This window comes from Macaca fascicularis, chromosome 17, assembly GCF_037993035.2.
Source record: "Macaca fascicularis isolate 582-1 chromosome 17, T2T-MFA8v1.1".
NCBI classification, from domain to species: Eukaryota; Metazoa; Chordata; class Mammalia; order Primates; family Cercopithecidae; genus Macaca; species Macaca fascicularis.
In genome coordinates, this window is record NC_088391.1 from 5,992,457 (window position 1) to 6,004,935 (window position 12,479).

The 12,479-nt window shown below is 44.7% G+C and overlaps 1 protein-coding gene across 5 annotated transcripts in view; it reads left to right on the forward strand.

Annotated features, from left to right (window-relative positions):
- The window catches only part of ATP8A2 (ATPase phospholipid transporting 8A2), a 651,919-nt gene that overhangs the window by 465,331 nt on the left and 174,109 nt on the right, over positions 1–12,479 (forward strand). For all 5 annotated transcript variants that reach the window (XM_045376972.2, XM_045376974.2, XM_065533079.2 and 2 more), the window contains 2 exons: positions 2,403–2,525; positions 4,663–4,741. In XM_045376972.2, the coding sequence (XP_045232907.2) occupies positions 2,403–2,525; positions 4,663–4,741 (202 nt within the window). The remainder of the gene's footprint in view (positions 1–2,402; positions 2,526–4,662; positions 4,742–12,479) is intronic.

Here is a 12,479-nt window from a genome sequence, read left to right on the forward strand (position 1 = left end):
TCCTGGGCTGGAGCAGTCCTCTTGCCTCCACTTCCCAAGTAGCTGGGACTACAGGCACACACTACCTCGGTGTGTTCTGTGAAATTGTGACAGGGTCTTGGTGTGTTGCACAAGCTGGTCTCGAACTCCTGTCTTGCCCTCCCAAAGTGCTAGGATTGCAGGCAGGAGCTACCATGATTGGCCAGCGTCAACGTTTGATGAAACAAATTATGATCCCTAGTGTGTGTGTGTGTGTGTGTGTGTGTGTAGTATGCTATAGGCAGAGTGGAAAATGTGTAGGCATGCTGGGCTTCATTATAGCATGGTGATGAAGAACAGGGGAGAATTTGAAGATAGGTAGAAGGAGAAGCTCAAGTTTAAAAAAAAGAAAAAGACTGCCACGTAAACAGTAGGCATGACATCACACGTACACGTGGATGCAGAGCAATGGAGGTGAGGGTATGGACTAAGAAAGTGTGCATGGCTCCTGGCTTCTGTTAGAAGCTCTGTCCAGCTATAAAACAGACAACTTTTGTTGTTTTGAGGAAAGTGAGTGCAACAAGTCTCCTGTGGATTTCTCCTTAAAGTCTTTGTAGCACATTGAAATCCCAGGGCTGCTTTCCATTCTGCTGTGGCCTGAAGGAAGAGCGTGAGAGTTTTACTGGCTCTACTCACCACACATCCGATTGCCTGCTCCCAATAGACTTGGGAACAGCTTCCTCTGGCCGCACACTCCATCTCCAGATAGCTAGTGTGAGTTCAGAATTCTCTTACAGACGCACGTCCAATTCCCACAGGCCTGAGAGCTTGCTGGGCTTGTGGGTAGGGATTTGAGGGATGCTCAGCAGCAAGTGACCCAGGCTCTGTGAACCATTCCCAGAACCAAGCAGGAGAAGGACCCTCAGGGCCAACATGTCCTGAGTTAAAATGACATGTTTCTTCCAAGCACCTTCTTCAGCTCCTGCTTTATCTTTCTAATACACAAATGTGAGTACAGGTGAAAGTCAAAGGTCTTGCAAGGCACCGTCTGCCCAAGAACTCATTGTCACTGGAGACTGTTTGGTCTGGTCTCCTTCCTATCCTTCCCTTACACCGCACCCCTCAGCCAGCCACCATCCTGTGTATCTTAGAAGGTTCCTCGTCCAAAGACAAAATTACAACAATTTAAAGATCGAATTGGCTTTTGTTAGCCATTCTGGAATTGGGTAGCATCTCATTCCATGAAACAGAATGAGTGCTCTGATGAGCTAAGCAGAGGAAGCCAGCTTTATAGGCAGAGAGGGGCTAAGGAAACAGAAGCAGAACAAAAAGCAATAGGTTGTTTCAAAGTGACTTTCTTTACAGAGTTGAAACAGAGGGGACTTCCATATCATGCTGCCTCAGGTAAACTGGGCCCTTTCTGGTGCCCAGGTAAACTGGTTGCTGTGAATCTCCTGTGTTTTTTGTTTGTTGGTTTGTTCGGTTTTGGGAAACTGGCCTGTTTCAAAGTTTAGTTTGATGACACAGCTCTTAGCACAAGTAACTCCATTCTGGTTTGGTCAGGTCTGCTGGGGCTGAGTGCAGGAGCTCAGTCCAAACAGTGGCCTTCTATAAACTTTGTTCAACACCTCCAAACAGGCATGCTGATGTCTCAGAGCTTTGTAAGGGGTGCATCTCTCGTGGGACTGCTTCCTCACCCACATCCCTATCATCTTGCCAAATCCTGTTGGTCCAATACCTTGCAGGTCAGATACTCTTTGGTGCAAGAATCCTTTGGTGACTCTCCCTTCTCCTTCTGCATCCTCCCTCAACAGGTATTAACAGTTTTGCAGAGCCCTGCGTTTTGTGTATTTATCTCTATGCCTGTTGCCCCACTCCCCTCCCCCACCTTTGCAGTAGATGGCGTTCCTGGAGGTCAGGGACCTGATTTTCCTTCTTTCTTCTGTTTGTAAATCTCTCCATGCCTGGTGCTTATCACAGTATCTAGCCCATAATTCATTTATAGTAAACGTCTGTTGAATGAATAAATGGATGAAGTACATTATGCTTCCTGAACTTTAAGTATAACGTCAAGATGGAAGGTTGTAAATTTTACCTCTGCTAGCGTGAACAGAAAACAAAGCAGCACTTCACAGAGCTAACTGTGGCATGATTCCACATCAGCCCTCGTTTGACAAAGGAAGGTAGTTGCTAATTTAACAAGAAGTCTTGGCTAATCGGATAATGTATGATTTTTTAGTGTTCAGTGTATTCATTTGATAGTGATTAGTGTAAAAATGGTCTTTCATTTATTTCCTTTGTTTGGAGGGTGTCTGGGGATCTGTGAATCATGAAGTCTCAGGTTGGGACTTGACTGGAAATGAAGTCATCGTTTGGTAGAAGGGAACACTGCAGCCATGTGGGTCGGAAGGACTGCTGTTAATGGCTCATTGTTCTCCCTGCAGATTTTCACCGCTTTGCCGCCCTTCACTCTGGGAATCTTTGAGAGGTCTTGCACTCAGGAGAGCATGCTCAGGTTTCCCCAGCTCTACAAAATCACCCAGAACGGCGAAGGCTTCAACACAAAGGTAAACAGGGTGTGATCTCAGAATTGTCACCTCAGAAAGGCATGGCTGTTTGATTCTAGTCATCTGCCTATGAGATATTTGAAGCTTGAGAAAGAACATTTAAGAAGTGCTGAGAACATGATCTGCTCGCCCCACCACCACACACACACACACACACACACACACACACACACACACACACCACAAGCCCAGTGAATTCAAGACGCCTTCTCAGGCGACGGGTCCATGCCGCGTGGGCTGCAACCTCCGGTCCCAGCATGTTGACTCCTTCCCACTTCTCCCTGTCAGCCCCTGACATCAGTGTGGGCAGCAGCTCCCACAGCCCAGGTTCAGGATCTACTGTCAGAGACCCCCCCTTGTGCGGTCCTGCAGCCCTATGTAGAGGCCCGATGGCAGCTTACCTAACTGTTGCTGGGTTTGTCATTTGAAATAAAATGTGTCTTTAGCTTGTGCATAACATTGTCTAGATATGAACTCAGGGATCACATGAGTTGTGGGGGTTTTGTTTGGTTTTGTTTTTCTGGACCAGAGAATCAGAAAGGAGCCAAAGAAAGGTATAGGTGATCCTGACAAACCCAGCCCAAAGCTGGGTGGGGTGTTAAAGGGGTCGGCAGTCTCAGGCAGCAGAGGGGTCTGCCACACAGATGCCGTTTGCAGCTGAAAGTGGCAGAGTGCTCGGGTGACCCCATCCAAAGAAAAGAGAGATGTGTGCCTGGGCGCGGAGGGGTGAGATGTGAGCATGGCCACATGGCCTTGTTTCTGCCTCAGGTCTTCGTTCGGGGGGATTCAGAAGTTTAGACAGAGGTCTGTTGCACAGTTCACCTCCAGGACTGTGTGCTGGTGGCGGTCACGATTTGCGTGCGTGGTTCCTGGGCTGTCAGTGAGAAGGACATAGGGAGTCACCTCTCCAGGCCTCAAGGAGTGAATGGTCTCCCAGGGCCTCTCTTCTGAGCCAGATGTTCCTGATATTCCTGCAGCCACCTTTTTCTGGGGAGGCTCACTAGTTACATCCGAGGCAGAGAGGAAACAGAAGGGCTCCTTATTGGTTCTGCCATCCCCATATCCAAAGAGGCCCGAGGGACTCCTTTTACCAATCCTTGTTGACTATGATTCCGTGAATGGGAAAATATGACCCATTTTCACTGCATTATTTACATAAATCCATTTTCTACAGAATTTGAATGCAAAGGCCATTTGAGGTGGGAAGTAAGTAAGAGCTGAGGATGCACGGAAACATCTGCAGGCACTTTGAATAATTTTTTTTTTTTTTTTAGATAGATCAGAGATGGTGCAAAATGAACATTTAAAGCAGGGGGAAATTCCATTGTCTTATAATAACATTTTCCACTATTTTCTGTCATCTCAGGCTCAAACTATATGATAATTCCCAGGGACAACTGGTAGATGTTTAAATAAATTTAATCTGGCTTTAATAGTTAATAATTCTGTCATCACAGTGGTTAAAACAATGATTGTGATATATTAGTGAAACTAAAGTTTAGAATAAACTAAACCTTGTGTCCTTTTTTCTGACCTTTAAATATTAAAATAAAGAGAAATTTCAAATATGCATATTATCTAAAATCCCAAAAATAATAGAAAAAGTTGAATGAGAGGGATTTGAAGTCGTAAAACAAAACAGCGAGAATGCCGTGCAAAAATTTACAAGTGGAATGTTTTCAGTGCTTTTAAGACATCCCATCCGCCCCGATACAGTTTAATTGTTAAGAAGAGACACAGTTTTAGTCTCTTCTTAACAATTTTGACCTACTATCCTTTCTCTGGATGTTTGTGAAATGTTGTTGTCTCTCTTACAATGCTAAAGAAAACTGATCAGAATGAATTTTTCACGTGTGGGTAGATTGTGTTGGTCTGCATACGTGTGAGTAGATATTTAGGTCTTTGTAACTAAAGTAATATGATCTGGAGATAATCCAGTCATTTTATGTAAAAATTAAATAGTTGATTTGGGTGAGGGTTTTGTTTTGTTTTGTTTTTCGAAGTCAAGAATAATATGCTACTCCTGGAACCGTGCAGCGCACGGTCAGGATCCCGCACAATGTGGCGTTTGTTGAGAGTTTCACAGAGGTCAAGCATTTTGGGCAGCTCCTGACTCCCTTGGTTTGTTTTTCCTTAGGTTTTCTGGGGTCACTGCATCAACGCCTTGGTCCACTCCCTCATCCTCTTCTGGTTTCCCATGAAAGCTCTGGAGCATGGTAAGGGCTGTGTGATCTCACCTGTCAGCAAGGAGCTTTGCAGCCTCTCTGCTGCCTGTGTGTTCACAATTTTTTTTTTCCAGTTCTGCAGAACAAGAGATCACAGGAACACATTTTAGAGTGAAAACATACCTAAAGCATAATGAGAGCTGGTCTCGGGTTTATAGCTGGTAGGTTTCATCAGTTCTGGCTTTGAGAACCCATTTTCTTTCCAGTTGACTGGATAGTTTGAGTACTAGGAATTGTCATCTCAGTTTGTAAACACTATTTGAGTCAGAGATCCTCAAGGAAAGCTCTGTACTATAATGAAATGTTGATGCTTATTGTCTGTGGTTTGAAATTCTCTGTTAATTACGTGGACTTTTATTTCTGAGCCTCCCCTACCCATATGCAGAATAACTCAGATCTTATAGGAGTTGGATCTTATTCCTAGCTTTCTAACAGAGGGTCCTGTCCTTGATGTATGCCTTTTGAAATTAGGGTTTGAGAACTAATTCTCCAGATTGGGGTTTGTCTTTACAGCTGGAAGAGGATATCTGAGAACTGTGGCAGACTCAGTGCTTTTTCACACTTCTTAATACATCCAGAATGTGGCCTCCTAAAGAGACATATTTTTATTCTCAGAAAATAAAAATGTATCATGAGAATGCTACTCTTTCATCCCTCTCAAATAGTAATAATCCCCCTGGGAAAAATTACTCCAAATGTTGACTAGACAAGGCCCTTTATTGTTCAAAGAACCAAAGAATATAAAGTTTCCAAGCGTCTTTGTTTCTGTGTCAGTGAGTTTTAGGCTTCCAACAGAAACGATTCATCCTCACTGATATTCTTTAACCTATTAAATACTGACAGAGAAAATGCGTGCACTGCCATTTTCTTATGCCACGTGACATATTCTTTCAATTTCATCAGAACTCCTTTGCCTTTGAGGGTTCTTAAGTCTTTAAATCAGAGAATACAATTTCATGCTTTCTAGCCCCACCCCAGAAAAGAGCATTCTAGTGAAATCGTTTTCTTTTAACGTGAAACCCTTCTTGTGATTCGTCTTTACTCAGTGGATTTAATTTATTTTAAAATGGTTTTGTAAATAAGAGTGCGTAAGTAGAAGAGTTGGGGATGTGATTTTATGTCAGAGGCTGTGATATTTTGGTGACAGACTCAGCCATCATTGTAGCCGGAAGAATTAGTGATGGGAAGTGGTATGTCTGATGAGCATAAGAGAAATTTCAGAAATCATCCTCCGTACCTGAGCCCAGGCTTTAGTACTTAAGAAGAGTCTGCAAATAGCATGAACTAGCCACAAGTACTCTCTGAAGACTCCTTACCACTTATCTAGACATACTACTGTGTTCCTAACTCAGAAGTGCTCGCCTTTTGACTCTCAGAAGCTTTACAAGATGGTCATTTACTTACCTGCTTCAAAGGAACTAATGGGGCCGTTCTGCAGTGGAGACGATGGTTTTCTAATCCTGGAATTATGATCACATACTTTCAGTTGGTGCCTTGTAGTTTATGGTGAAATTGCTACAGTTTACCCAGATTCCATTATGTAAGTCCATTCATTCACATAACATGGTCTGTGTTTACAGGTGGTAGACTCCCAGCAGTTGCCAACTTACCTAAGAGACAGCACCAAGTGAATTTGAAATTAGTTCTGCTATCCTTATCTAATTCCTCCAAATCTGGCAAATTACCTGGCAGCCAGCCAATAGGATGCTTCTTTCCTCTTTTTATTATCACCATCATGATCAATGTCATTATTTCATTGGATTTATTGAACCTTCAGCATAGGGGTTTTCTTTGAGTTGTGTTGCAAACAATAATCTATTGAGCGAAACTGTGTAAAGTGAAGTAAATTGCAAATATTAAGTGTATCAGAACAGAGGGACATTGGTGTTCTTGGTCATTAGTTGACTTCCTTTAACAAATTGAATATTTTAGAATTAATTTATAAATTCTCACTATTAGTACGGAGAAAAAAATCATTATATTATTGCTCATTAACCTTATTCTTGTTATGTTCAAGACACTGTGGTAGATTCTAAGGGTGACAGTAGATATATCAATGTCGGTCTCACCTTCCAAGAGTTTGTAGTATGGAAAGGGAGATTAGAGTTTGTCTTAGTCCATTTTGTGCTGCTATAAGAGTACCAGAGACTGGGTAATTTATAGTGAACAGAAATATATTTGGCTCCTGGTTCTGGAGGCTGGGAAGTCCCAGGTCAGGGAGCTGGCTTCTTGTTAGAACCTACTTGATGTGTCATCCCATGGTGGAAGGATATGGGGTAGAGAGAGGGGGAAGGAACTCATGCCAGTGACACCAGCATTAATGCATTCATGAGGGTGGTGCCCCCATGACCCAAACACCTCCTGTCAGGCCACAGCTCCCAGCACCACTGCATTGGGGATCAAACTTTAAACACATGAGCTTTGCAGGCTGCATTCCAACCAGAGCAGATTTGCAAATAAATAACTCTAGTACAAGGAAAATAGCTGTTTCAAGTAAACCATAGATAAAATGCTATTAGATATCAGAGGACTGAGAGATGCCTTTCATTTGGAGTTATTAATAGCTTCCTAGAGGAGGTAATATTTACGTTTAGCCATGAAATCCAACAGAAGGAAGAATCAAGCAAAGTGGGGAAATCAGGACAGGTGTGGAAAACTGAGCAGCTGAAGGGTGGAAGATGGGGAAGTTTAGGAAGGCAGATAAAAGCTGAATTACAGAGGGCTTTGAGTATGAGGTTAAGAAACTGGGACGTTGGCAGGCGTGGTGTCTCACGCCTGTAATCCCAAAACTTTGGGAGGCCGAGGTGGGTGGATCACCTGACATCAGTTCAAGACCAGCCTGGCCATCATGGTGAAACCCCGTCTCTACTAAAAATACTAAAATTAGCTGGGTGCAGTGGCAGGCACCTATAATCCCAGCTACGTTCAGGAGACTGAAGCAGCAGAATCACTTGAACATGGGAGGTAGAGGTTGCAGTGAGCCAAGATCATGCCACTGCACTGCAGCCTGGGCAAAAAAGCAAAACTCGGTCAAAAAAGAAAAAAGAAAAGAAAGAGAAAGAAAGGAAGGAAAGAAAGAAGAAAGAAAGAGAAAGAGGGAGGGAAGGAAAGAGAAAGAAAAGAGGAAGAGGAAGAAGAAGAAGGAGGAGGAGGGAGGGAGGAAGGGAAAGAAGGGAAGGAAGGAAGAACGAAAGAAAAGGAAGTTAGGAAGGAAAAGGAAGGAAAGAAGGAGAGAAAAAAAGAAGGAAAGAAACTGGGACTTAACTGTTTAGGCATTGAAAGGTCAGTATAGAATTTAGATCTAGATCTTTATGATCAGGACAATTTGGGAAAATAAACCTGTCATGTCTTGTAAGGTGAGCGGTAGAAAGAAAACTACTGGCAGAGACTCCAGGGGACAGCTTAGGGAGGGTTAAACCCAGGAATGGGATTGTGTTTGGAGAAGATGTTTTGGAAGGAGCTTCTTTGTTTGCTGAGATTGTAGCATATCTGTGAGGTAAGAGGCTCTCTGAGGGCGCGGTGAATGTAGATACCAGCAAGCCAGGCACTGCCTGTCCTGCCCTCTGGAGGCTTACCTGAGGTCAGAGTTGTTGGGCAGGAATTTCGTACATGTTGCTTAATTACCAGTGCACTGAGTCCTAGGATCTGTGAGTGGAGCTTGTATAATAAAGAGACACAACCTAGTCTAATGAGTCCAGGAGCGTCTTCTTCCGGGAAGTGATATTGAAGTTCTTGAAAGAGGAGTCGGGGGTGGTCACGTGGGACAAGGGAGATGTGGGACAAGGGCCTGGTTGGGAGAAGGAGCATTCCTGGCCAGAACCATGCAGGTGCACAGGACCTGAGCTGCTGAGGCCATGGGAAGTATTTTAGTGGGACTGGGGGTGCCTGGACTCTGGACTCTTCTTTATCCACCTCTGGTGAGAGGCTCGGGACCCTGGGCATTCCTGCCCTGGACTGGAAAAATCAGTAACCTCCTGCTGTGAACTGACTGCTTATATGGCCCCCTGCCCCCCAGCTGATATGTGAAAACCTCAAACTGTAAGGTGATGGTAGATAACATAGGGCCTCTGGGAGGTGACTAGGTCATGAGGGCAGATCTCTCAGAAATGGGATTAGTTTACCTATAAAAGGGACCCTCGAGAGCTCATCTGCCCCTTCCACTATGTGGGAATGTAGCTAGAAGACATCACCTATGAGGAATGGGCCCTCATCTGACACCACAACTGCCACCTCCTTGATCTTGGACTTCGCAGGCTCCAAAACTATAAGAAATGAATTTCCAGGGGTTATAAGCCATGCAGTATATAGTATTTTGTTATAGTCGGCCGAAAGAACTAAGACACTCCCTCTCCCTCTTTCCCTATCCTTCTGGAACTATCAATCAAAACACATCTCTACACATTTCTAGCATCCCCCGTGTAGTGGACAACCACCCCTAGTCAAGGCAGCTACAGCATAGAGAGGAGGTAGTGGCTGGAAAAAGGGGCAAAAAAGTGAGGGAGGATCTGATCACTAACAGCTGGTGGGGGGGACTTTTTCTCAGGGCAGGTTAGAGGTAGGAGAGTTATGTGATGAGATTTGCCCGTAAAGAAGATTAAGACTGCTCTGTAAAGAAACACGTAGGATCTGGCAAGAGTGTGCCAGGACCATGCAGTTGCACAGGACCTGAGCTGCAGAGGCCATGGGAAGTATTTTTAGTGGGACTGGGGGTAGCAGGGATTTTTTTGGTGGGGAGGGGAGTGGCAGGGATAAAGACTGTAAGCCCCAGAGGACCGGGATATGCCAGTTGATATACTAGCTGACTGGAGGACTTGTTCATGTGTGCTGATTTGCTGTCCTGAGTACAAGTGAATTCTTGTTACACTTTTTTTTTTTTTCTTTTTTTTTTTTTTTGAGACGGAGTCCCATTCTGTTTCCCAGGCTGGAGTGCAGGGGTGCGATCTTGGCTCATGCAGTCTCCGCCTCTCAGGTTCAAGCAATTTTCCTGCCTCAGCCTCCTGAGTAGCTGGGATTCCAGGCTCATGCTACCACGCCCGGCTAATTTTTGTATTTTTAGTAGAGATGGGGTTTCACCCTGTTGGCTGGGCTGGTCTTGAACTCCTGACCTTGTGCTCAGCCCACCTTGGCTTCCCAAAGTGCTGGGATTACAGGCCTGAGCCACTGCGCCTGGCCTTATTACACTCTTAATTGTCATTTAGGAGAATGTATATCCTCCTCACCCCCAAAGAGGCATAGGAACATGGTACCAATTTGAGACAAACTAGGGCACTATCAAAGCTGGGGGCCCTTGGTCTAACAGAGGGGCGCCTTCTGGCCTCTCCCCCTCCCCCAAGAGCTGCCTGAAGCCGTCCCTCAGATGCCCACCCACATCCAGAGATCCAGAGGAGTTTTGTTTGACCGGGGCTGAAGTCCCTAGAGTAGTTCATTTCCCCCTTGATACTGTACGGATGATGTCACAAAGACAGGAGGTTTTTTACTAGAAAATTCTGCCTCCACCATCTGTGGAGAGAACCTCAGGTATATATCAGCGGTGTTCACTTTGGGCAAGGCGACAGAAACACACTTATTGTTGGGAAGAAATATTTTCGGGAAGGTATATTGTTCGTTCCCTAGAATGCTTCCAAGAATTTTGCTTTGCTTATCTTCATGTGGTTTTGGAGAGACTTTTCAAAGCGCTCCTTTGCTGATGGAGTTTGTGATGATTCATTTCAAATTTCAAAATAAATTTTTCCACTGAAGCAATTCAGTAAATCAGATTTCTTCCAACCATCACAGCCATACACTTACTGCCATGGTCTGCCTGCAGCTCCTCGCCTTTAATCTGGAAAGCGATGCTAGGTTAGACCTAGGATGTCACCTTCACAGGGAGCCAAGTCCATCAGGAGCCCTGGTGTCAACCCACACCCAGGTTTCCTGTTGGTGCGTCCCGTCGGCAGAGTGAGCAACCCTCCTTGAAGTGTAATGTGGTTATTGGCAAAATAATACAAAATCGGTCTTGATTTTAAAAAAGGAAGTATTCAGATGATAAAATTTAAGAGAGAGGTGATGGGAAAGAGACTATACTTAACAGAAGAAAAGACCTCCTAAAAACATTTGTTCTTGATTCCCCAGAGTCCACACCGTAGAAACCGTTCCCTCACCCTTTAAGGAGAATACCACACGGATTCTTACGTATGGGCACTAATTAAGCAACCGGGCCTTTCGACATTTTTGGAGAAGGCTATTTTATAATTTTTAATAAATATGCTCCTGTAAGATCAGGCACGTTTTACATACTGAAATAGTAGTGCACGTGTATAAAATAAAACTTAGTGTGACTCTCTGTGCCCGTGGCATTGTTGGGTCATATTAGTTTAAACTATTTCTGACCCTTACTTTATTACTGAAAACTTGAGTGTTTCATACCATATAAATCCTGAGACTTGCGTCGTTTCACATTAAGCTAAATTTGGGCAAGATTGCCAGTGTTCTCTGAGACTGCAACTTCTTAAACTCAATTATTCACTCATTTTTGTAAAAAGATAAAAGAGTCGCTGGGCAAGGTGACTCATGCCTGTAATCCCAGCACTTTGGGAGGCCAAGGCAGGCAGATCACCTGAGGTCAGTGTCAGGCCTCTGAGCCCAAGCTAAGCCATCATATGCCCTGTGACCTGCACATATTCATCCAGATGGCCTGAAGCAAGTGAAGAATCACAAAAGAAGTGAAAATGGCTGCTTCCAGCCTTAACTGATGACATTACTTTGTGAAATTTCTTCTCCTGGCTCATCCTGGCTCAAAAGCTCCCCCACTGAGCACCTTGTGACCCCCACCCCTGCCGACCAGAGAACAACCCCCTTTGACTGTAATTTTCCACTACCTACCCAAATCCTATAAAACGGCCCCACCCCTGTGTCCCTTCGCTGACTCTCTTTTTGGAGCAGCCCGCCTGCACCCAGGTGAGATAAACAGCCTTGTTGCTCACACAAAGCCTGTTTGGTGGTCTCTTCACATGGACGTACGTCACAGTCAGGAGTTCAAGACCAGCCTGACCAACATGGCGAAACCCCATCTCTACTAAAAATACAAAAATTAGCCGGACTCGGTGGTGCATGCCTGTAACCCCAGCTACTTGGGAGGCTGAGGCAGGAGAATTGCTTGAACCGGGAGGCAGAAGTTGCAGTGAGCCGAGGTGGTGCCATTGCACACCAGCCTGGGTGACAAGAACAAAACTCAGTCTCAAAGAAAAAAAAAAAAAGATAAAAGAATGTGTTATCTTATACCAGGCTCCTCCTGGGTTCTGGGGACACAGTAGTGCGTATAACAGAAGAGTTTCTGCCCTCATGGAACTGACACCTGGAGAAGGCAGGATTTGAACAGGAAATGTTAGCAAAGCAGAAGGTCAATGTCAGGTGGAATGTCTTCCAAGGAAAACTAACCTGGGCTGAGCTTTAAGGACTGCTTCCTGGAGGGTGTGGCAACAGAGCTGAAGGATGAGTAGGAGTGAGGTAGGAGAAGGAGAGAGAGGAAAGAGCTTCAGGTTACAGGAATAGAATAGTTCCAAGAGAAAGATGGCATGGAGCAGTCGGGGGCCAGATTGTGAGACACAGATTGCCTTCGGATGGTGAGAGTGGAGACAGAGAAGTCAGACCTTTCCAGGCCTTTGGGAATAAAGGAGCCTTTAGGAGTATAAGTGCAATAAAAGGCCATTGGCAGGTTCTAAGCAGGGAGCTGTGCAGTCCGATTTATTTT